General features: G+C 43.9%; 1 protein-coding gene across 1 annotated transcript in view; it reads right to left on the bottom strand.

Moving 5' to 3' along the window:
* Positions 1 to 1337: 1337 nt before the first annotated feature.
* The window catches only part of LOC106567624 (exocyst complex component 3), a 39277-nt gene continuing 16014 nt past the window's right edge, over positions 1338 to 24600 (bottom strand). The window contains exons 4-13 of the mRNA XM_014137127.2: positions 21285 to 22008; positions 20752 to 20866; positions 20484 to 20594; positions 20184 to 20284; positions 19962 to 20072; positions 19497 to 19632; positions 19185 to 19307; positions 17269 to 17424; positions 4624 to 4745; positions 1338 to 3038 (exon numbers count right to left, since the gene is read on the bottom strand). Coding sequence (XP_013992602.1) covers positions 2720 to 3038; positions 4624 to 4745; positions 17269 to 17424; positions 19185 to 19307; positions 19497 to 19632; positions 19962 to 20072; positions 20184 to 20284; positions 20484 to 20594; positions 20752 to 20866; positions 21285 to 22008 — 2018 coding nt within the window. The 3' untranslated portion in view covers positions 1338 to 2719. The remainder of the gene's footprint in view (positions 3039 to 4623; positions 4746 to 17268; positions 17425 to 19184; positions 19308 to 19496; positions 19633 to 19961; positions 20073 to 20183; positions 20285 to 20483; positions 20595 to 20751; positions 20867 to 21284; positions 22009 to 24600) is intronic.

The following is a 24600-nucleotide window of genomic DNA, read 5'->3' as shown; positions in this document are numbered from 1 at the left end:
AAGTGGTCAATGTGAACCATCTGCTCTGAGTATAGAATTTGCTGCCACGTGTTGTAATTTTTCCATGGAAAAGGGTAAGAAAGCTACACATAGACATGTAGTGACATAGGCTTTTAGAGATAGAGGCCAATCTAGGGAGTGTGTGAAGAGAATACACAGCACATAACCCATACTGAGGTTGTCTGACTTGTTTTGAACAGCAGTGGCGGTTCTAGACCATTTCAACTGGGGGGGCCAAGCTGGGGCCAGTTGTACTGTTAGAGGGGCCAGTTACATTAGACGTTATTGTTGTCATATCGTTTTCTTCACTGCATTGCAGGCATTAGCAGGCAAAAGACCATGTTCATAATCATTAGTGTTCCGCGTTGCCACTGTCTATTAAAGGATGTAAAAAAAGAACGATAGCAAAAATGAGTTATGTCAAAATTATTTCATACTCCACATTTAGGGGGGCCACAAGGGGGTCCAAAACTGTTGAACAGCCCATGAGTGTTTTTAAAGCATGAAAAAGATCCAGCGTGGCTGAACCCACACTCCGACCAGCAAAAAGGAAGTTCCCTCATAGTGCATTGGCGTAAACTTGGCTCCAATAAAAGCATCCGTTTGCCACCTCAGCGGTAGACAACACGTTGCCTTTGTTTACCACAAAACATCCCCTCGGATGAGTCTGGAGGTACGACCCTTCAGTTTCCCTTTGCAACCAAGCACCATATAGGAGCCACGGTGGAACCCAAATGGACATACAGTAGCTGCCATAACACATGGTGGAGTATTCTTGATACACACAGGAAACAGTTTAGTGTGAAAAACCCAGTAGCGTTGCAGTTCTTGACACAAGCTTATGCGCCTGGCACCTACTAGGCATTTAAATATTTTGTCTTGCCAATACACCCTCTGAATGGCACACATACACAATCCATGTCTCAATTCTCTCAAGGCTTAAAAATCCTTCTTTAACCTGTCTCCTCCCCTTTATCTACACCAATTGAAGTGGATTTAACAAGTGACATCAATAAGGGATCATAGCTTTAAACTGGATTCACCTGGTCAGTCTGTCATGGAAAGAGCAGGTGTCCTTAATGTTTTGTACACTCAGTGTATACCCTTCATCATACACTATATCAGTTTGTCAGACTGCCTTTTGGTTTGTATTGTTCACCACTGCTGTTTTCAAGATGTTCAGCATTCCTCCCCTGGGCAGGTAACCACCTTTCTGTCATCAAACATATGCTTCTCAGCACATGACATTTTGTATTTTAAAGATTAGTTTGCTCCCAAACGTGACCAAATATACAGTATGTACTTCTATATATGGTAAAATATATGCTCCTATCAAATGAGATCCACCCAATCAATTTGGGTTTATTTACTATTTGGCAACATAATAGATCATATTCATTCACAGTTGAGTGTTCAAAACATTTACAAACCATGTCATATATATATATATATATTTCTCATACATTTCCATATATACGTGTATCAAACAATACAAAGTTAGAGAAAGAGCAGAGAAAAAATGTGCAGTATCCAAGACAAGGTTAGGATTAGGTTAAATTACCCATAGAATAAAGAGATATTGAACAACATATATATCCATAGGTCATACATTGCATTGGAATCTACAAAGCATTCAACTGGACAATAATTAGTTGGAATATGATGACAACAGTTTGAATAGTTTTGGTAACACTTTACATTAAGGTGTACTTAAAATGATTCTTAAGTTCAGAGTTCTCTGATACAGAGGGGTTGGGTTAAATGCGGAAGACACATTTCGGTGGAATCCATTCAGGTATGTTGACTAGGTACCCCTTTCCCTAAGTAGTTTATAAACAATGAATTGTTAGTTATAAAAGTTAAAGTTATAGCACATTAGTTAGCTGTAAGTTATCGTTAAATGAATAATTAACAGTTTATTAACTACTTATTTATGTATATAATTATACCTTAAGACAGTATTTCTCAATCCTGGTCCTAGGGACCCAAAGGTGTGAACATGTTTTTTTTTTTGCCTCAGCACTAACACACCTGATTCACATCGAAACGTTTGATGATGAGTTGATTAGTTGAATCAAGTGCTAGGGCAAGAACAAAAATGTACACCCTTTTGTGTCCCCAGGACCATCATTAAGAAACACTGCCTTAATGTAAAGTGTTACCCAATAAGGTTTACAAAACCATTGAAGTGATATATTCATAGATGATACAAAATCTGTGTTTCAAGTATGCCTTAAAATCAATCCAAGCAATGCAACTGTGTACTGGTTCTCATTCCAGACATGAAGAAATATCTGAGCTCGAGGAGCAGTAGATGAGCTTGTATGTGCTGTACCTGAGGTCAAGTAATTTTTTATCACATTCCTTTGAAATGTCTGTAAATGAGTGAGAAGTCAATTTACAGATTAATTAAAAGCGGTATTTGATAGTTTCACGTTTCTTTGGAGACTTGAATTTCTTATCAGTAGTATGCTTCACAGTATTCGGCCCCATAGTAGTAGTCGCAGCACATAATATGACAGATTTTAGGATTGAGTGCTCGTCAAATTGTTGTCAACAACAAACCTCTACCTATGTTATTTACAGCAGAAAGCCAAACAATTATATTACGCACCATCAGTATTAATTAGTCATACAAATGAACACATTGATACAGAATTATGAGTGTTACGGGTGAGCCTCTGTTCCACCAATGTGCTCCATATAATTTTCCTTGAAGTCAATCATCATCCAAAGCCTTCTCCTCGGTCAGGGGTTCCAGTGGCAGCGCGGTTCTGTTCCTGGGGGTTTTCTTGCGGTGTCGTCGAGGCCGGGCCTCTGAGAACCAGTTGGCGAGGGTCATGGCGACGCGGATGAGGCCCAGGTTGATGCAGTGCACCTCGGAGGTGACAGGGATGTCTGAGAAGAGGGCGTGATCCCTGCATAGCAGGGCAGAGCTGCCACTGCTCTCGAAGTCTCGGACTATGTTCAGGATCTCCTCACGCTCCGCCTGACGCATCATGCCCCGCACGTTCAGCAGGGTGGAGACGTGCTTCTTCCTGCAGGGATGATGAAGGGAGGGAGAGAAGGGGAGGAAAGGGAGGGAGATAAAGTCTGGTGTTAGTGCGTTTCAGTGGTTTTGATGCTGATTCATGATTCAATTATGCAGAGCAAAGGGCCATGACTTATTATGTTCAGTTGATCTATTGATAAAATAGTATGTATATTTCACGCCAATTAGACATGATTCAACAAAGATGTGACAAAACCTTAATTTTCTTCACCCGGTACATCTACCAGACTTTCCAAGTAAATTGAATTTAAAGTGTGTTGCGATTTTAAATTCACTTTAATTTAAGTTTGATTTGATTTGCTGATTGTTTCAATATGAACAAGAGGAAGGGTTTGTTCACAAAGCAATCAAGGGTGGGGTGAAACTGACTGAGCCTGTAAACAAAGGTGTTAAACAGTGGTTGGGGGGATGAGGGGCTGATGTAGGAACTATTGGAACATATGGGGGAGTCCCAGTGGTGTACTGCAGACTTTGATCTCTGAAAATACCAACGGCGAGTTGCAAGCAAGCAAACAAAAGGCACTCCTTGTGCCTGAATGAGTTAACATCATATCGACCTGCTTTAGCTCCATCCTTTGATTCCAGAGCGTGGCACCAGAATGTCTCCCGTGGGGTGGCAGGAAAAGGAAATACTCCGCAGAAGCTTCCTGTCTGCCGGGCCACGGGTCATGCGTCACATATTGGGTACGCTGCCAGCTAGCCAGCCAGTGGCTGACCCCATGAAACACACAAACAACGAGGGGCCAGGGACAGTACCTTATGGGGCTAACCAGCCTCTGCCACTCAAAACAGCTCCTCGGTCCTCTCCAAGAATAGCAGGGTTAATATAAGTATATTTCCGTGCTTCTTTTCCTTGTGTTGACCCATTGTGTCAACAGAAAGTCGACAATGAGTGCACAAAACATTAGGAACACCTGCTCTTTCCATAACATAGACTGACCAGGGTAAAGCTATGATCCCTTATTGATGTCACTTGCTAAATCCACTTCAATCAGTGTAGATAAAGGGGAGGAGACAGGTTAAAGAAGGATTTTAAAGCCTTGAGACAATTGAGACATGGATTGTGTGCCATTCAGAGGTTGAATTGGCAAGAGAAAAGATTTAAGTGCCTTTGAACGGGGTATGGTAGTATGCCAGGCGCATCGGTTTGAGTGTGTCAACAACTGTAACGCTGCTGGGTTTTTCACGCTCAACAGTTTCCCGTGTGTATTAAGAATGGTCCACCAACCAAAGGACATCCAGCCAACTTGACACAACTGTGGGAAGCACTGGAGTCAACATGGGCCAGCATCCCTGTTCCGAGGGCTAAAAGGTGGTGCAATTCAATAGTAGGAAGGTGTTCCTAATGTTTTATACACTCAGCATATATGTGGACAAAAATTGTGCTACCTTTGTCCACATGCCAAAAACAGCACTTATGAAACTGCACTGTGGAATGTAGGTTCTGTGTACTGTGGCATTGCGTATATATGAAATGGTGACCAATGAATGACACTTGGCAAATTAGTTCACTGTACAACGTTTCTAAACAGTGCTCTATACTGCATTCCCCAAATGATTGAAACCTTTACCGTATGTCTGGAAACTCCTTCACCAGAACAGCAACCTCCATCTGGATGGATGGAGTGTCCTCCAGTAGAATGATGTCAGCTAGATGAGTGAGGACACTGTCCAGCCAAGAGGATCCTGACTCCTGAGAGAAGAGATATAAGATAAGTCCTCATAAAAATGTGTAACACGAATGACCACCCAGAGACATATAAAAGCATTTGAAAATGCATATGCATTCTTCATTGTCCATTTTCGTCCTTAAAAGGTTTAGCTAATTTCATTGTTCTGGATGAGTTGCGTACTTTAAGTACAAAGGTCAATCATCTCCTTTGTCCATCAGCCATCAACGTATGGCTGATGGAAAAACCATTGAAAAACCATTGTCTCAATCCATGATTGTCGGACAAAGAATCCACCAAAACCACACATTCCTTTAATGTACAGTGTTAAATATCACTAATATGTGACAATAATGATTTTTGTAAACAAATGTTCCATTTTGGAATTATAATAAGAATGGTAGCAACATGGAAAATCATTGTGGAAATCTGTTGCAGCTCAAGTCGACTACAAAATCCACTAATCAATTCTCTATCTATGGGCTGACTGGCTAGCTAGCTAGCTAACGTTAGCAAACGTAGCTACAGACAATAATACCAAAGACAATATTAGCATGTAACATACTGTAGCTAGTTAGCTGTAAAATCGCCTAAACAAACCTTTGGCGAACACCAAACGTGATTGCTTATTTTTTTATTTTAGCAATAGCTTTTTTTCTGGCCACTCTTCTATGTTCAACCTGCAGATGATTGTGCCTCATAGTGGAGTCTAACAGGCTGGTCGCACACGCTCGCGTTGCAAAATAAATTTAGATATCTATGTTATTCAATTATTGCACCCACACTACTCGCGTGCGCCAACAAGTGTCTGCGTTGCCAAGGGCTAAAATAGAAATGAGTTCTATTTGTGACGCAGATTGCGCTGCAAGTCCTGCCTCTCCCATCTCCTTATTGGTTTATAGAAGCAGGTACCCACGTGCCATCTCCTCATTGGTTATACCCATGTGGGTGACTAAAAGACGAACAAGGTCAGTGGCGGTAATGCACCTAAATTATGAAAGTTGCCAATCGCAATATAAAGTCAAGAAAAGAAAAAGCCTGGAAGGAAGAGAGATGACTAGAAACGATTCGGTTGATGGTTTTATGTGTGGATTAATTGGCGGAGTAGAGGACCATGTGCATTTCAGGTAAAATAACAACTCAATGTTTATATCCCAGGACCAATTAGCTAGCAACAGCAAGCTAGCTAAATAGGACAAATTAGCTGGTTCAGAGTTTGTTTTGATACTTTCACCTGCGTGTCGTGATCGCGTTTGGTGTCCGGGGACAAAATACATTTATGCATGATGGCACATGCGCGCAGCCGATTTGGGTTCCGTGTAACATTCGCAATGGCAGATACACTTTTGAGGAGATGGGAAATGTTGCCCATGCCACGTTAATGGTCCATGCAGTGCATTATGGCCGATTCAGAGACAAGGAGCGCTCTCCTACAAGGAGTTAACAGTCTTTTGGGCGCTAGCTCAAAAACTCAAAATTAGCACAAACTTAATCAACAAGAAGTACAACATTACAAATATTTTCTGAGATGGCAAGATAATTAACTTTCTATCCATAGGATCATATAGCTTTGGAATCGTGACACAACATACTTTGAGGAAAATACCCATGTTTCTCAACATATTTTTAAACACATACTTTGAGAAGGGATTGTATGACGATTAGCTTAGCAACCTCGTCACACAGCAAATCAAATCAAATTGTATTTGTCACATGCGCCGTGTAGCCCTTACTGTGAAATACTTACTTACAAGCCCTTAACCAACAATGCAGTTCAAGAAATAGAATTAAGAAAATATTTACTAAATAAACTAAAGTAAAAAATAAAAATTAACACAATAAAATGACATAACAATAAAAAGACTATATACCGGGATACCGGTAATGAGTCAATGTGCCTGGGGTACAGATTAGTCGAGGTAGTTTGTACATGTTGGATGCCGAGCAGTCGCCATACCAGGCGGTGATGCAACCGGTCAGGATGCTCTTGATGGTGCAGCTGTAGAACCTTTTGAGGATCTAGGGACCCATGCCAAATCTTTTCAGTCTCCTGATGGGGAAAAGGTGTAACCGTGCCCTCTTCATGACTGCCTTGTTGTGATTGGACCATGATAGTTTGTTGGTGATGTGGACACCAAGGAACTTGAAACTCTCAACCCGGTCCACTACAGCCCTGTCGATGTTAATGGGGGCCTGTTTGGCCCTCCTTTTCCTGTAGTCCACGATAATCTCCTTTGTCTTGCTCACATTGAGGGAGAGGTTGTTGTCCTGGCACCACACTGCCAGGTCTCTGACCTCCTCCCTATAGTCTGTATCATCGTTGTCGGTGATCAGGCCTACCACTCGTGTCGTCAGCAAACCTAATGATGGTGTTGGAGTCGTGCATGGCCACGCAGTTGTGGGTGAACAGGGAGTGCAGTAGGGGACTAAGAACCCACCCCTGAGGGGCCCCGGTGTTGGTTCCATGTTTCATGAGCTGATATAAAAGATCCCAGAAATGTTCCATAAGCACAAAAAGCATATTTCTCTCAAATGTTGAGCACAAATGTGTTTACATCCCTGTTAGTGAGCATTTCTCCTTTGCCTAGGTGTGGCATATCAAGAAGCTGGTTAAACAGCATGATCATTACACAGGTGCACCTTGTGCTGGGGACTATAAAAGGCCACTCTAAAATCTGCACAATGCCACAGATGGAATGCTGACTGTAGGAATGTCCACCAGAGCTGTTGCTAGAGAAATTAATGTTCAATTCTCTACCACATCTGGCTTCTTCACCTGCGGGATTGTCTGAGACCAGCCACCCAGACAGCTGATAAAACGGATGAGTATTTCTGTCTATAATAAAGCCTTTTTGTGGGGAAAAATGTATTCTGATAGGCTGGGCCTGGCTCCTCAGTGGGTGATTGGCTGCGCCCCTGCCCAGTCATATGAAATCGACAGATTAGGGCCTAATGTATTTATTTCAAATGACTGATGCCAAATCTTTTCAGTCTCCTGAGGGGGCATAGGTTTTGTCATGCCCTCTTCACGACTGTCTTGGTGTGCTTGGACCATGTTAGTTTGTTGGTGATGTGGACGCCAAGGAACTTGAAGCTCTCAACCTGCTCCACTACAGCCCCGTCGATAAGAATGGGGGCGTGCTCGGACCTCATTTTCCTGTAGTCCACAATCATCTCCTTTGTCTTGATCGCGTTGAGGGAGCGGTTGTTGTCCTTGCACCACATGGTCAGGTCTCTGACCTCCTCCCTATAGGCTGTCTCATTATTGTCTGTGATCAGGCCTACCACTGTTGTGTCATCAGCAAACTTAATGATGGTGTTGGACTCTTGCCTGGCCGTGCAGTCATGAGTGAACAGGGAGTACAGGAGGGGACTAAGCACGCACTCCTGAGGGGCCCCCGTGTTGAGGATCAGCGTGGCAGATGTGTTGTTACCGTCAGGAAGTCCAGGATCCAGTTGAAGAAGGAGGTGTTTCGTCCCAGGGTCCTTAGCTTAGTGATGAGCTTTGAGGGCACTATGGTGTTGAACGCTGAGCTGTAGTCAATGAATAGCATTCTCACATAGGTGTTCATTTTGTCCAGGTGGGAAAGGGCAGTGTGGAGTGCAATAGAGATTGCATCATCTTTGGATCTGTTGGTGCAGTATGCAAATTGGAGTGGGTCTAGGGTTTCTGGGATAATGGTGTTGATTTGAGCCATGACCAGCCTTTCAAAGCATTTCATGGCTACAGACGTGAGTGCTACGGGTCGGTAGTCATTTAGGCAGGTTACCTTAGTGTTCTTAGGCACAGGGACTATGGTGGTCTGCTTGAAACATGTTGGTATTACAGACTCAGACAGGGAGAGGTTGAAAATGTCAGTGAAGACACTTGCCAGTTGGCCAGCGTGTGCTCAGAGTACACGTCCTGGTAATCCGTCTGGCCCAGCGGCCTTGTGAATGTTGACCTGTTTAAAGGTCTTACTCACATTGGATGCGGAGAGCGTGATCACACAGACGTCCAGAACAGCTGATGCTCTCATGCATGTTTCAGTGTTACTTGCCTCGAAGCGAGCATAGAATTTATTTAGCTCGTCTGGTAGGCTTGTGTCACTGGGCAGCTCTCAGCTGTGCTTCTCTTTGTAGTCTGTATTAGTTTGCAAGCCCTGCCATATAAGACGAGCATCGGCGCCGGTGTAGTACGAGTCGATCTTAGTCCTGTATTGAAGCTTTGCCTGTTTGATGGTTCATCGGAGGGCATAGCAGGATTTCTTATAAGCTTCCGGGTTAGAGTCCCGCTCCTTGAAAGCGGTAGCTCTACCCTTTAGCTCAGTGCGAATGTTGCCTGTAATCCATGGCTTCTGTTTGGGGTATGTACGTACAGTTACTGTGGGGACGATGTCCTTGATGCACTTGATAAGCCAGTGACGGATGTGGTACACTCCTCAATGCCATTGGAAGAATCCCGGAACACATTCCAGTCTGTGCTAGCAAAACAGTCCTGAAGTTTAGCATCTGCTTCATCTGACCACTTTTATATAGACCGTGCCACTAGTGCTTCCTGCATTAATTTTTGCTTGTAAGCAGGAATCAGGAGGATAGAGTTAGTCAGATTATAGTCAGATTTGCCAAATGGAGGCAGAGGGAGAGCTTTGTAGGCATCTCTGTGTGTGGAGTAAAGGTGGTCCAGAATTTTTTCCCTCTGGTTGTACATTTAACAAGCAGATAGAAAATAGGTAAAACTGAATTAAGTTTCCCTGCATTAATGTCCCCGGCCAATAGGAGTGCCACCTCTGGATGAGCGTTTTCCTGTTTGCTTATTGCGGAATACAGCTCATTGAGTGTGGTGTTAGTGCCAGCCTCGGTCTGTGGTGGTATGTAGACAGCTATGAAAAATACAGATGAAAACTCTCTCGGTAGATAGTGTGGTCTGCAGCTTATCATGAGATACTCTACCTCAGGCAGGCAAAACCTTGAGACTTCCTTAGATATCGTGCACCAGGTATTGTTTACAAATATGCATGGGCCCCTGCCCCGTGTCTTACCAGAGGCTGCTGTTCTGTCCTGCCAATAGAGTGTATAACCCGCCAGCTGTATGTTCTTAATGTCGTCGTTCAGCCACGACTCGGTGAAACATAAGATATTACAGCTTTTAATGTCCCGTTGGTAGGTTATACGTGCTTTCAGTTCATCCCATTTATTTCCAGCGATTGAACGTTAGCTAGCAGAACGGAAGGCAAGGGCAGATTAGCTACTTGTCGCCTGATCCTCACAAGGCATCCTGATCTCTTCCCGCGAAACCTACGTTTTCTTTTCCAGCGAATCACGGGGATCTGGTCGTGTGTCTGTAGTATATCCCTCGCGTCCAACTCATTGAAGAAGAACTCCTCGTCCAATTTGAGGTGAGTAATCCCAGTTCTGATATCCAGAAGCTCTTTTCGGTCATAAGAGACGGTAGCAGCAACATTATGTACAAAACAAGTTACGAACAACGCGAAAAAACAAACGAAATAGCATGGTTATTTAAGAGCCGATATGACAGCAGCCCTCCCCTCCGGCGCCATCTTGATCCACAGAGTGATAACGCTGGCATGCGGGACCAAGGACCTGACTTTGACTGGAATACAAATAATACATAAAAGATGATAAGGCTGCATTGAGACACAGGGCTTCTGCCTCGGCTCATTCAGTGTGTGTGTGCGTGCGTGTGCGTGTGTGTGCGTGTGTGTGTGTGTGTGTGTGTGTGTGTGTGTGTGTGTGTGTGTGTGTGTGTGTGTGTGTGTGTGTGTGTGTGTGTTTGTGTGTGCGTGCTGAGACACAGATTTGTGTTTGATTATGGCCATGTGTCTTGTTTATGTCACACTTTACTTGAATGAGAGAAACAGATCATGCTCTACTGACTTCCTGGTTTATGTCATGTTATAACAGATCTGTTCAGTAGCCAAATGTTTAATTTATAAGCCACATTTTATAACCACCGAAGGAAGACTGCTCTTGCTTGTCAAGCTATGGCTCTGATTTCTTGTACATTCAAGCCTTTTAAATACCCTTCAGTTAACAAACCATCTCTAGCTCTTTATTGAAGCACAACTTCAACTAATATTTGATCTTTAATCAGACAAATAAATAAGAGGAACACTGCTGTTCTGGATCTAAGGCCATCTACCGATGGGATACGTACATCACTATCTGGAGTCGGTCGGTGTGGTGATTGTCTCACTGAACTGTAGCGAAGCTTCCATCCAACTGATATTCACAAGCATCATAACATTTGACTTAAATGGAAAAGAAAGTCTGGAGCTTCTCGCACCCTTTGTAAACATGCTCTAAAGTGGCAGGAGCATCAAAATAACTGTCAGGGACTGTATGGGGTAAATGTTTCTAGTGTTAAAGGTTCTTTGTTGAAAGGGTTCTCCCTGGAACCAATAAATGTGTCTCCTACAGGGACAGCCAAACAACCCTTTATGAATCCTCTTTTTTTGTAAGCTGTATGTTTTTCAGACATACTTTCTCAGAAAGAAAGACAACAGCACGCAGTGTGCTAACACAGCTTAACCTCCCCATCCACTAAAAATATCCTCTTCCCTTTTAGACAGTGATTAAAAATGTATTCAACCCCCAGTTTCCACAGATGTCTCGTTCTGCTTCTCAAGCGAAAGGCAATCAAGGCTACCTAGAAACACATCAAAGTCATCCAGCTGACAGGAACAGGAAGTTCCTCAAAACACAGAGACTTCCTGTTATCAGCGCGAGGTGACAGATATTTGTTTCAACTGGCTCTTGGAGAGGGGCAAATGCCATGCTGGCAGACCCAGTTCCTCACAATCTCCCACCCCCTGCCTAACACTAACGTAGGCCTGCACTCATTCATCTCCATCTCACTGACAGCGGCCATTCTTCAGCCTTCTACCCCGTATCAACACTGTATGAGTTACGCCTGACCTGGCAACCCCCAGGGTCACGGGACCATTCGTAACAGACAGGCCTCTGCATTCCACAGCCGAAGTCCTTTTGTTTCGTCTTAAAAAAAAAGGTATAAAATATTTTTTAAATCTGCTTCTAAGTGATTTTTCAGAACAAGGTCAATGAAGATTATAGGGAAGTCAGTTTCTCAGTGGAAAGACTGACAGGGTCTGCCCTATGTTCCCTCAGCCTTATCTTTTCTGAGCCCTATGTTCCCTCAGCGTGTCCGCCCTATGTTCTCTCAGCACCTCAGCATTCACTTAACCAATTTCAAACAAAATTGGCACGTGTATTGTATTTTATTAGAGGGCTATTATAAATGCACGCTTAGGGTTTACCAAACAATTATTGCAAGTGTTTAGCTTAATCATCTTATTTCATTCAGACAGTTGTTCCCTTTCAGTCAGTCACTTGGTATAACATACTACGGCGAGTCAACGACCAATCCTATTCACCTGAAGAAAACTGAAAATTAAAGGAGCCAATGGATGCCGGGGCTCGAGATTCAGCTCCGACTTAGGTGTCTGTTAGTGGGGGGAGCGTACTTGTTTTTTTTCTGTTTGCTGAAAGCTAAGCACTTTCTGCTCTGCTTGTGTAGCTAATGCTTCCTTGCTTGGGTAAGAGGGCCAGTGGTAAGAGTTCAAAAAGCCTAACCAGACAAATTTGAACCTCCAACCTCATGCATGGGGTTTCGCAATGAAAAGTTAGTGCTGTCCTGTTTGCCTGGAGTGGAACCACACTCAGGAGGCTTGCCGGGAGAGAGCAGCAGCGGTGGTTAGAGTTAATAGGGTTGTCATCTCATCTGAGTGAGGCTCATTCCAGTTTCTCTGGCAGTGTTCAGAGTCTGGATTCCAGGGATGATATATGTACGGTTTTCAGAGTGTGAATAAGATGGCATCTGTACAGGGAGCCTAATGCCCCGGTTTTGGATTTGGTGGGGGAGAGTGAACCATTGGTGGTTAATGCACCTTTGATGGAGCTGTGTCATAGGCTGGCAGATCACCTGGGTTGGATTGGCCGTCTTCTTCTCCACAGCAGAGTTCCTCCAGGTTTGGGTGAAGTTATTTACCTCCTATCCATGCAGCGCTTACCCATGTTTAAAGATTTTGCTGATGACCTGGGAATCCTCTCATTCAACCAGGCTGGTGCTACCAGGTTACGGCGAGCTCAATAATGTAGAGGGTACGGAGGAGGCGGGGCTCATTTAAACACTGCCGATGGATGGAAAGCTGGCAGGTTACTTAGCTCCAGAGGCTAACAAGGGGGCTTATTCTAGCATTGTGCTTCCAAATACACAGTGCCGGTTCTTGGCGGATCAGTTGGACAAAATGTATCAGGCTGAGGGTGTGGCGGCCCTTTCGTTGAATGTGGTCCAGTGCTGCAGATGTATCATATCGATTTGCTGCAGAAGCTAAATAAGACCGTGGAGACGGGGAATCCGGTTTCAGAGCTTCTCGACGAAATCCATGCTATGGCTGATATTGTGCTGCGTCTGTACCGCTGTACTAACCTGGCTGTGGGGGAAAGTATGGGGGCAATCAAGGGTGGTGGCTTAGCAGGGCCCTCCTCCCCAAGCATTTGCTGTGGCAACAGTGCTTTTAAGTGGCTCGGTCAATGGGGCCAAGTTACAAGTTGCCGAAGTCCCTGAACCCAGTGTGGACCGGGTATCAGAACAGAGGTAATACGAAAGCACATTGTTTCTACCCAAGTATCCTTGGTGAGGGGTATCAAGACTGTGTTATTGTCCAGGTGTGGGCATAACAAAAAACGAGTTCCTTCCACACATTCAGACACACGGTTGTCAAGAGTGGTGGATATGAAAACAAGCATGATAAAAAAACAAGTGATCCCAGTCCTCAGGGCGGCGCTTTGCCTTTTCAGGAGATAAGGTATGGAAGACTGGCAGCATTCTCCAGTCCAGTGGGAGGCAAGCAGTTTCACCATGGGTGATGAGGATGGTGACAGGGGCTCTGTAGTGCCTCTGGGACTTCTGTTGACTTCTGTTGATGCTTTTGTTTTAGTGCTGGGTGACTGCTATGTGTCTGGACGTATCTCGGCACTGCCATCAGCTGCTCATGGTATCTCAGTCATGCCTAAGGATGTTAATTCCTTGGAGGGACTGTTGTTGCAGGGGGTTCTCATGGACCGGGTACTGTCCCACAGAGTGATCACGACATATGCATCCTTACTGGGATGGGGAGCGCTGTGTGTGGGCTACTCAGGAAGAGGGATTTGGTCAACAGCGCAAAGGGCACTCATATCAATTACCTAGAGCTACTGACTGTTTTCTATGGCTGAGCCGTTTCCTTCCGATGTTGGAGGGCCAGTATGTGTTGATAAGGTCTGACAACAGGATGGCGGTGGCATACATCAACAGGCAGGAGGGGATGTGGTCTCTCTCTCTCATAAACCTGTCCCGTTATCTGCTCGTATGGAGCAGTGCACATTTCAAGTCACTTAGGGTGAAGTATCTTCCCGGATCTCTCAACGTAGGTTTGGATCTGCTTTCCAGGGGGTGGTCCTATCTCTACGGAGTGGAGACTGCACCCCTCGATGGTTGCCCATAACACGTATTCTAGTCTGTTCTTGTCGATGATGGATCTGGATGCTCCATTGGGAACTGATTATTTGGAGTATCAGTGGCCTTGGATCCTGCTCTATGTGATGGTTGGGGATCTGTATGTGCTATCAGTACACCCTTCCGGGCTTTCGAGCAGTTCCCTTTCTCACCTCCTCTGTTTGCTTCCAATGAACAACGGAGGTTGCATGGCCTGTGTCTGGTGCACGCTTTACGCACGTGCTGTATATGAATAGGACCAAGGATATCTGTGTTTGTGGCCAGCTTTTTGTATTTTTCGCTAATCCATATGACAACAAAGGACAAGGATTGCCTAGCGGTGTGCGTGCTCACGCCACTAAGGGTGAGGCGGCTGCTTGAGCATTGTTCAGGGGCATGACAAGGTTTTATCGCTTGGATGTAACTGCTGTCGGTGTGGCTCATAGTGTTCTTATGGCTGGGACCAGGAGTGGGTGTTAGGCAGCATACAGGTTGTGCATTTATCCAGGTTAAAGCAAGTTTTCAGTGGGATGGAGCCTCCGGCTGCCGTGGTTCATCAACTCTAGTCGATGCTATACCAAGTCACAACAGGTGGTCTGATATTTTGGACTTTTGGTTCCTTTTATCAGTTCTGACATTTCAGGATCGCAAGGTAAGTTTTGTTTTTGGAACCATGGGGTCTATGGACTTGGGCTGCAGTGGCAGCATGTCAGTGCGCATAGCCAAGTTGCAGCAGGTTCTGGTTCCCTATATGGGGCTCTGACAGTTCAGGCCTCATGAGGCTCTGACAGTTCAGACTTATCAGGTAAGTATTAGGGAAAAAGGTGGCTTCTATACCCCCTTTTAGAGGTGGTGGAACCTTTCTGTGCTTGAGCTGCCCTGGGCATCCTAATTTGGTACCCTCTGAGACGGCTTGAGTCGTTGTTGCTCCTAGACATTTCCACTTCACAATAACAGCACTTACAGTTGACCGGGGCAGCTCTAGCAGTGCAGAAATTTGATGAACTGACTTGATGGAAAAGTGGCATCCTATGACGATTCCACCTTCAAAGTCAATGAGCTCTTCAGTAAGGCCATTCTACTGCCATTGTTTGTCTATGGAGATTGCATGGCTGTGTGAAACGGGTGCGACTGAAATTGCCAAATCCACTAATTTGAAGGGGTGTCCACATACTTCTGTATATACAGTGCCATGCAAAAGTATTCATCCCCCTTGGTGTTTTTCCTATTTTGTTGCATTACTACCTGTAGTTTAAATAGATTTTTATTTGGATTTCATGTAATGGCCATAAGCAAAATAGTCCAAATTGGTGAAGTGAAATGAAAATATTACTTGTTTCAGAAAATCAAGAAAAATTCAAAACGGAAAAGTGGTGCATGCATATGTATTCACCCCTTTGCTTTGAAGCCCCTAAATAAGATCTGGTGCAACCAATTACCTTCAGAAGTCACATAATTAGTTAAATAAAGTCCACCTGTGTGCAATCTAAGTGTGACATGATCTGTCACATGATCTCAGTATATATACACCTATTCTGAAAGGCCCCAGAGTCTGCAACACCACTAAGCAAGGGGCACCATCAAGCAAGCAGCACCATGAAGACCAAGGAGCTCTCCATACAGGTTAGGGACAAAGTGGGGGAGAAGTACTAATCAGGGTTGGGTTATAAAAAAAGATCCCAAACTTTGAACATCCCACGGAGCACCATTAAATCCATTATTAAAAAATGGAAAGAATACCACAACAAACCTGCCAAGAGAGGGCCGCTCACCAAAACTCTTGGACCAGGCAAGGAGGGCATTAATCAGAGAGGCAACAAAGAGAACAAAGATAACCCTGAAGGAGCTGCAAAGCTCCACAGTGGAGATTGGAGTATCTGTCCATACGACCACTTTAAGCCGCACACTCCACAGAGCTGGGCTTTAGGGAAGAGTGGCCAGAAAAAAAGCCATTGCTTAAAGAAAAAAAATAAGCAAACACGTTTGGTGTTCGCCAAAAGGCATGTGGGAGACTCCCCAAACATATGGAAGAAGGTACTCTGGTCAGATGAGACTAAAATGTAGCTTTTTGGCCATCAAGGAAAACGTTATGTCTGGAGCAAATCCAACACCTCTCATCACCCCGAGAACACCATCCCCACAGTGAAGCATGGTGGTGGCAGCATCATGGTGTGGGGATGTTTTTCATTGGCAGGGACTGGGAGACTGGTCAGAATTGAAGGAATGATGGATGGCTCCAAATACAGGGACATTTTTGAGGGAAACCTGTTTCAGTCTTCCAGAGATTTGAGAGTGGGAAGGAGGTTCCCTCTCCAGCAGGACAATGACCCTAAGACTACTGCTAAAGCAACACTTGAGTGGTTTAAGGGGAATATTTAAATGCCTTGGAATGGCCTAGTCAAAGCCCAGACCTCAATCTAATTGAGAATCTGTGGTAAGATTGCTGTACACCAGCGGAACCCATCCAACGTGAAGGAGCTGGAGCAGTTTTGCCTTGAAGAATGGGCAAAAATCCCAGTGGCTAGATGTGCCAAGCTTATAGAGACATACCCCAAGAGACAAAGTAGTAGGCATGTTGTGTAAATCAAATGATACAAACCCCCCAAAAATCTATTTTAATTCCAGGTTGTAAGGCAACAAAATAGGAAAAATACCAAGGGGGGTAAATACTTTCGCAAGCCACTGTATAGTGTATGTTATACCAAGTGACTGACTGAATGGGAATAACTATTGTTCGCTGAAGGAGGGAACGAAGTATAACATATTATCGCCCTGCGCCGTCAGGGGATTTGGGCTCGATGAAGAGAGGCACTGAATTGAGGAAATGAATGTGACCCCTGGTATTATAGCAAGAAAGGCAGGGCTTCCAAGTGCGGGCTTGGCATCCATTGGCACGCATGTTGGGTAGGATTTCAGTTTTCAGGTGAATAGGATTGGTCGTTGACTCCCCATAGTATGGCGTACCTTGTTCCCTCCCTTTGGGAACAGTAGTTATATTAATAACTGTACATTTGTGGTCATTATAACCATAAATCAGAGGGATGACTGACCATGTCTTTGAAGAGTCCTTTGAGCTGTTTGGCCTCGTCCTGAAGTCGGAACGCCATCCTCTTTCTCATCTTCGATGATGTGCAGATGACCCGTCCTCGCATGATCGCACGCACATACTCCACCAGGATCCGCCTGTGTACCTCCCCCACCAGTATCTGTCAATCAAATAATCAACCAGTCAATCGTTCAGTCGTCAATTGCAATATAAGTGTTGATAAACAAAAAAAATGGGATAGAAAGGGCAAATATTTATTATTTTATGTACAGTGAGGAAAAAAGTATTTGATCCCCTGCTGATTTTGTACGTTTGCCCACTGACAAAGAAATGATCAGTCTATCATTTTAATGGTAGGTTTATTTGAACAGTGAGAGACAGAATAACAACAACAAAAAATCCAGAAAAACTAATGTCAAAAATGTTATAAATTGATTTGCATTTTAATGAGGGAAATAAGTATTTGACCCCCTCTCAATCAGAAAGATTTCTGGCTCCCAGGTGTCTTTTATACAGGTAACGAGCTGAGATTAGGAGCACACTCTTAAAAGGACTGCTCCTAATCTCAGTTTGTTACCTGTATAAAAGACACCTGTCCACAGAAGCAATCAATCAATCAGATTCCAAACTCTCCACCATGGCCAAGACCAAAGAGCTCTCCAAGGATGTCAGGGACAAGATTGTAGACCTACACAAGGCTGGAATGGGCTACAAGACCAACGCCAAACAGCTTGGTGAGAAGGTGACAACAGTTGGTGCAATTATTCGCAAATGGAAGAAACACAAAAGAACTGTCAATATCCATCGGCCTGGGGCTCCATGCAAGATCTCACCTCGTGGAGTTGCAATGATCATGAGAACGGTGAGGAATCAGCCCAGAACTACACGGGAGGATCTTGTCAATGATCTCAAGGCAGCTGGGACCATAGTCACCAAGAAAACAATTGGTAACACACTACGCCGTGAAGGACTGAAATCCTGCAGCGCACGCAAGGTCCCCCTGCTCAAGAAAGCACATACACCTGCCCATCTGAAGTTTGCCAATGAACATCTGAAGGATTCAGAGGACAACTGGGTGAAAGTGTTGTGGTCAGATGAGACCAAAATGGAGCTCTTTGGCATCAACTCAACTCGCTGTGTTTGGAGGAGGAGGAATGCTGCTTATGACCCCAAGAACACCATACCCACCGTCAAACATGGAGATGGAAACATTATGCTTTGGGGGTGTTTTTCTGCTAAGGGGACAGAACAACTTCACCGCATCAAAGGGACGATGGATGGGGCCATGTACCATCAAATCTTGGGTGAGAATCTCCTTCCCTCAGCCAGAGCATTGAAAATAGGTCGTGGATGGGTATTCCAGCATGACAATGACCCAAAACACACAGCCAAGCTAACAAAGGAGTGGCTCAAGAAGAAGCACATTAAGGTCCTGGAGTGGCCTAGCCAATCTCCAGACCTTAATCCCATAGAAAATCTGTGTAGGGAGCTGAAGGTTCGAGTTGCCAAACGTCAGCCTCGAAACCTTAATGACTTGGAGAAGATCTGCAAAGAGGAGTGGGACAAATCCCTCATGAGATGTGTGCAAACCTGGTGGCCAACTACAAGAAACGTCTGACCTCTGTGATTGCCAACAAGGGTTTTGCCACCAAGTACTAAGTCATGTTTTGCAGAGGGGTCAAATACTTATTTCCCTCATTAAAATGCAAATCAATTTATAACATTTTTGATATGCGTTTTTTATTTTATTTTGTTATTCTGTCTCTCACTGTTCAAATAAACCTGCCATTAAAATTATAGACTGATCATTTCTTTGTCAGTGGGCAAATGTACAAAATCAGCAGGGGATCAAATACCTATTCCATCACTGTATTTCGCGCAACATGTTATCGTGTCAGGTATGTGGTCATTGGTGGATACCTGATAAGGTGGGCAGTCCATTCTTCTGAACTTCTTAAAGTGTTGCTTGATGCTTGCTTCGATGGCTTCAAATGCCTCAGTGTTGTTTAGCCACTTTCTCTTCACCAGCTTGTCACAGAACGGCTAGAATAAAAATACACAGCTTTCATTCACATGAAGTTGATGAACAGCTTCTCCTATATCAAAATGTTTGTGCTAACGTTAGAGCATGTTTGTTTGTATTTGATCAGTCATGAATAAGTGTGGAATTGGTGAGTTGTGTATTGAGGAAGTTTTACCGCCCTAACAAAAGAAAAAAGCACATTGCCTCACCCTGATGTGCTCAAATAGTTTTTCCGTCAGAACCCTCACTGATTGGTTAATGATCCTATCGAGGGAGGAGTTAGCTCTCTGTGTGGACTCCTCACTGCCCTGTGGGTCACACTGCCTGCAGCGCTGTACAAAGGACCTACACAAAAATTGGAATGCAAACCCTGTTGGTCTCGGAATGATCGTATTTCTGACATGGAAAAACCACTTGAACCATTTACAACCTTAATCATGTGTATAACCTAGTTTGATCATGTTGTTAACTCTAGCAAGATAGTTAACTTATTATTCGCAATGTTAGCAAGCTTGTCTATCGGGCTGGATTATCTAGCTAACTCATTGGTCTATGCACTTGAATGCTCTCTTGTCGCATTTACGACTTCACCAACTTGAAAATATACGTTTTCGATGAGCATTTGAATGGAGCATCAGTCAACACAATTGCCACGAGATGTACTGGGTATCTACCTTAGAGGAGGACAACAGTTGACCAGAGCGATGGTCCTGGAGATGTATCCATCACCCCGGTCCCCAAACTCAGCCTGGGTCTCATGGAACATCTCCACTTTTCTCTGGAAACTGGAAACACAGTAAGATTATGAAAAGAAATCCATATATATCGATTTACATACAGGTTATTGATTGAATATACTCATTGTCCATGTCTCTATAAGTACACATTCTCCTCACCTGCACAGGAAGTCAGACAGCCCATTAAGACTGCAGCGGGCCACCCTGGCCCCCAGAAACGAGCTTACAGCTGTGGATCTGTCTAGGTCCACCGTCAGTCTCTGTTACAGCCACACACATACACACTAATAAGGGTAGGAACTTCAAAATCCAACCAGCCAAAATAGGTCATTCCTGAATATTCATAACAGATTTACAAATGTCTTAGAGTTCTTTGCCACAATGTCACCAGACTGCCATGGTAATAGTGACCTACATATATACTGTACAGTAGTGTCTCTGAGTGACAGTGTGACAGACCTGGATGATGGAGCGGGCCAGATTGGATTGGTACTCCTCTATGTGCAGCATTTGGGCCCACCGCCTCTCCTCCTCGTCCAGAACCTGAGTGAGCTCTGTGGTCACCTTCTCCTGAGATAAACAACAGAACCCACACAACCATGAAGTGCATTGTCTATCCAAGCATGGGCAGTACCACTAACATTAGATTAGTGCCAGAAACATTACCTCTGTCAGTGGACAAGTTTTCACCTGACAGTGTTCAGTATTAAAGGAGGTGTGATTTTACCCTGACAGTGTTCAGGCAGTCCTGTTCCAGTCGGTCCACTGTATCTTGGTGCAGTAGGGGTTCTAGTGGGGAGTAGTTAATAGGGGTTTTCATGCCAACGGTGCCCAGGACATCCCTTAAAAAGACCAGAGGAAAAGGGAGGAAGTGCTACTGTCTGTCACTATTCATTCAAGTCTCACAGTTTGAATACCTGTAAAGATCTATATGTTCATATACACGTACATGGACTTACTAACTCTCATAAAATAAAAAGGTTTCTTTGTTTGTTCCCATAGGAGAACCCTTTGTTTGTGAAAAGGTTATACAAAGAACCTTTTAGTGGTGAAACGGTTTCATGTAGAATCTTGAGTTAGTAAAAAGGGTTCCACTTGGAACCAAAAACAGTTGTTTTCAGAGGGTTTTCCTATGTGGACAATTGAATAACCTTTTATGGTTCAAGGTAGTACCTTGTTTTCTAAAAGTGTATACGTCTAACCTGTTGTACATGTCATAGATTTTCTTAATGTTGTTATGTTATGAGTTCTGATACTGACCTGTTGTAGATGTTATAGAACCAGTCCAGCAGGGAGTAGACATCAGGGATCTGCAGCTGGGAGCTGGTGATGATGTTCAGGCGTCGGGCCACTGCCCGGTGGTAGCTCTGCACGTACACCTGGAAGGCCTGGAACTCCTCCGGGTAGACCGACACAACGTTCCTCCGCACCGCGTCCAGGTCGTCCACCATGCGGCCCCTCAGCCGCTCCAGGTACGAGGCTAGCTGCCCTGCCGGAGTTTTCACTTGCTGGGGCAGGCTCCAGTCAGACGCCTCCCCTACTGCCTGCCGCCATTTCAGCTTGAGCTGACGGGGCCGCTGGCTAGGATGGGGCTGGAGGCCCTCCCTCAGGGGCTGGGTCTCCTCTTTCTGTGCCTGGGTGGTGTCGGCCTGCTCCTCCTGCTGGATGACTAGCACCACCAGCCCCAGGTTGGGCCCGGCCGTTGGCTGTCGGAGTGACTCCCTCACCACGTCCCACATCTCCTTCTGCAGGGCCTCGTACAGCAACTCCACATCCTTGGCCTTGCGACAGCTGGCGTCTCTTGACACATTGGGGCTGGAGGGGTCGTCGAAGGACCCGAAAGGGGTCACTCCGGGAGGCGTGAATGAGGGTGTGGGGGGGTGGGGCAGGAGGGCCATCAGCTCGCACTCACGCTCCAGCTCCTGGATGTGTGTGTCTGCCAGGAGGAGGTCCCTCTGGTTGACCAGCTGTAGGATCTCCAGTACTGAGGGAAGGAGAGAGAGAGAGGAATCAATGTCATACTGTTTAGTCTATTGGTTTGTACAGAGTATTAATGTATGGGTAGGAGGCTACATCCTGTGTGAAATATCAACATTGACATATTGAAGGGTGCTGATATGTGTGATATTGAGCATATCAATGATCCAAGCCCAGCAAATGTACATTATACCGGAGTGTTGGTAGACACAATGTAAGTAACCTAATTCATGTCCCTCTAACTTCCCTGAATGCCTGATCATACAGCTATTGTATGCAGTAATCATGTGCCTATGAACCAGATTTATACTGTTAGCACTAAGGCAGTGTGCCCTAGTAAGAAGTCCACTGTGTGCAGCTCACCCTACACTAACCTAAATAACATGAGCATATCTACTTCTTCTAAGCTTCCCAGTAAAGCAATGCAAACAAGTAAGTATCCCAAAAGAAAAGTGCTCAAATAAGACCACGTTAACATATGTAGCTTAATAATTTGCTAGTAACAGATGACATTCATATTCTGACTATCTCTGAAACTCACTTAGATAATACCTTTGATGATACAGTGGTAGCAATACAAGGTTATAACATTTACAGACAAGACAGAAATGTCAATGGTGAAGGTGTTGCTGTTAATATTCAGAACCACATTCCTGTGAAGCTTAGAGAGGATCTCATGTTAAAACCTGTTGGGGCTAGGGGGCAGTATTGAGAATTTTGAAAAAAATATGTGTCCATTTTTAACTGCCTCCTACACCAACTCAGAAGCTAGGATATGCATATTATTACCAGATTTGGATAGAAAACACTCTGAATTTTCTAAAACTGTTTGAATGGTGTCTGTAAGTATAACAAAACTCATATGGCAGGCAAAAACCTGAGAAAAAAAAATTGTGGCTGTACAATTATTTTTTTTGTCATTGTTATTAGATACCACAGTGAGACAGGATTCATTTCGCACTTCCTACGGCTTCCACTAGATGTCAACGATCTTTATAAAGTTGTTTGAAGCATCTATGATGAACAGAGACCGGATGACAAGGAAGAGAAGTTGACCTCCCTGGGATGTCGTCACTTCATTATTTGCTGCACCTGCGCAATCATGTGATGCGATACATTTTTCAAATACGTTTTTCAAGACACAGGAGAGGTCGGGTTGAAACATTACTGATGTTTCACGTTAAAAATGGCTCTAAAGATTGATGCTAAACAACGTTTGACATGTTTGAACGAACGTAAATAGATTATTTTTTTAACTTTTCGGCGTGACTAACAACTTGGAGTTATTTGGACATCAATTATGAACTTTGTTGAAAGAAACCACATTTGTTGTGAACATGGGATTCCTGGAAGTGCCAATGGATGAAGATAATCAAAGGTAAGGGAATATTGACAATAGTAATTTTGATATTACATGGTTACAAGATGGTGCTAACCTGTATAGCCTAGCCTATTGTTCTTAGCACAGCACCCGGTTTATTGCAAATTGTGATTTCCCAGTAAAGTTATTTTGAAATCTGGCAATGCAGTAGCATTTTAACGAAATGTTAAACTATGAATATTAGAATGACAATATTATAATTTACCAATGTTATCGAATAGTAATTTTGTAATTTGTAACGTTGTTCACCGGAAGCATTTGAGAGAAAAAAAAAATCTGAATTTCACCGCTACTGTAAAATGCTGTTTTTGGATATAAATATGAACTTGATGGAACAAAAAATGCATGTATTGTATAACATAATGTCTTAGGAGTGTCATCTGAGGAAGATTGTCAAAGGTTAGTGCATAATTCTAGCTGGTTATCCGCTTTTGGTGACGCCTGTCTTTGAATTGACAAAGCATTACACACAGCTATTTTCAAGGTACTCTCCTAACATAACCTAACTTTATGCTTTCGCCGTAAAGCCTCTTTGAAATCGGACAATGTGGTTGGATTTAGGAGATGTTTATCTTTCAAATTGTGAGAAATAGTTGATTGTTTGAGAAATTGAAATTATTAGATTCTTGCAGTTTTGAATTTCCCGCCATGGTCTCTTGACAATGAATCCCTATACCGGGATAAGATCCCCAACAGGTTTTAAATACTCTTGAAGTAATATGGCTACAGGTTAATCTGCCTCACCTAAAGCTCATTCTGGTGGGAAGCTGCTATAGACCATCAAGCACTAACAGTCAGTATCTGGATAGCACGTGTGAAATACTTGATAATGTATGTGATATCAAAAGAGAGGAATATTTTCTGGGTGATTTAAATATTGACTGGCTTTCATCAAGCTGCCCACTCATGAAAAATCTTCAAAACTGTAATCAGTCCCTGCAACCTGGTTCAGGTTATCAGTCAGTCTACCAGGGTAGTAGAAACAGCACAGGAATGAAATCATCAACATGTATTGATCACATCTTTACTAATGCTGCAGAAATTAGCTTGAAAGCAGTATCTAGATCCATCGGATGCAGTGATCACAATATAGTAGCCATATCTAGGAAAACCAAAGTTCCAAAGACTGGGCCTAATATATAAGAGGTCATACAATATGTTTTGTAGTTATCCCTATGTTGTTGATGTAAATAATATTTGGTGGTCCGTGGTGTGTAA

Source organism: Salmo salar, chromosome ssa13 (genome assembly GCF_905237065.1).
Source record: "Salmo salar chromosome ssa13, Ssal_v3.1, whole genome shotgun sequence".
Lineage (NCBI taxonomy): Eukaryota > Metazoa > Chordata > Actinopteri > Salmoniformes > Salmonidae > Salmo > Salmo salar.
This window is presented reverse-complemented; position numbering and strand designations above follow the sequence as displayed.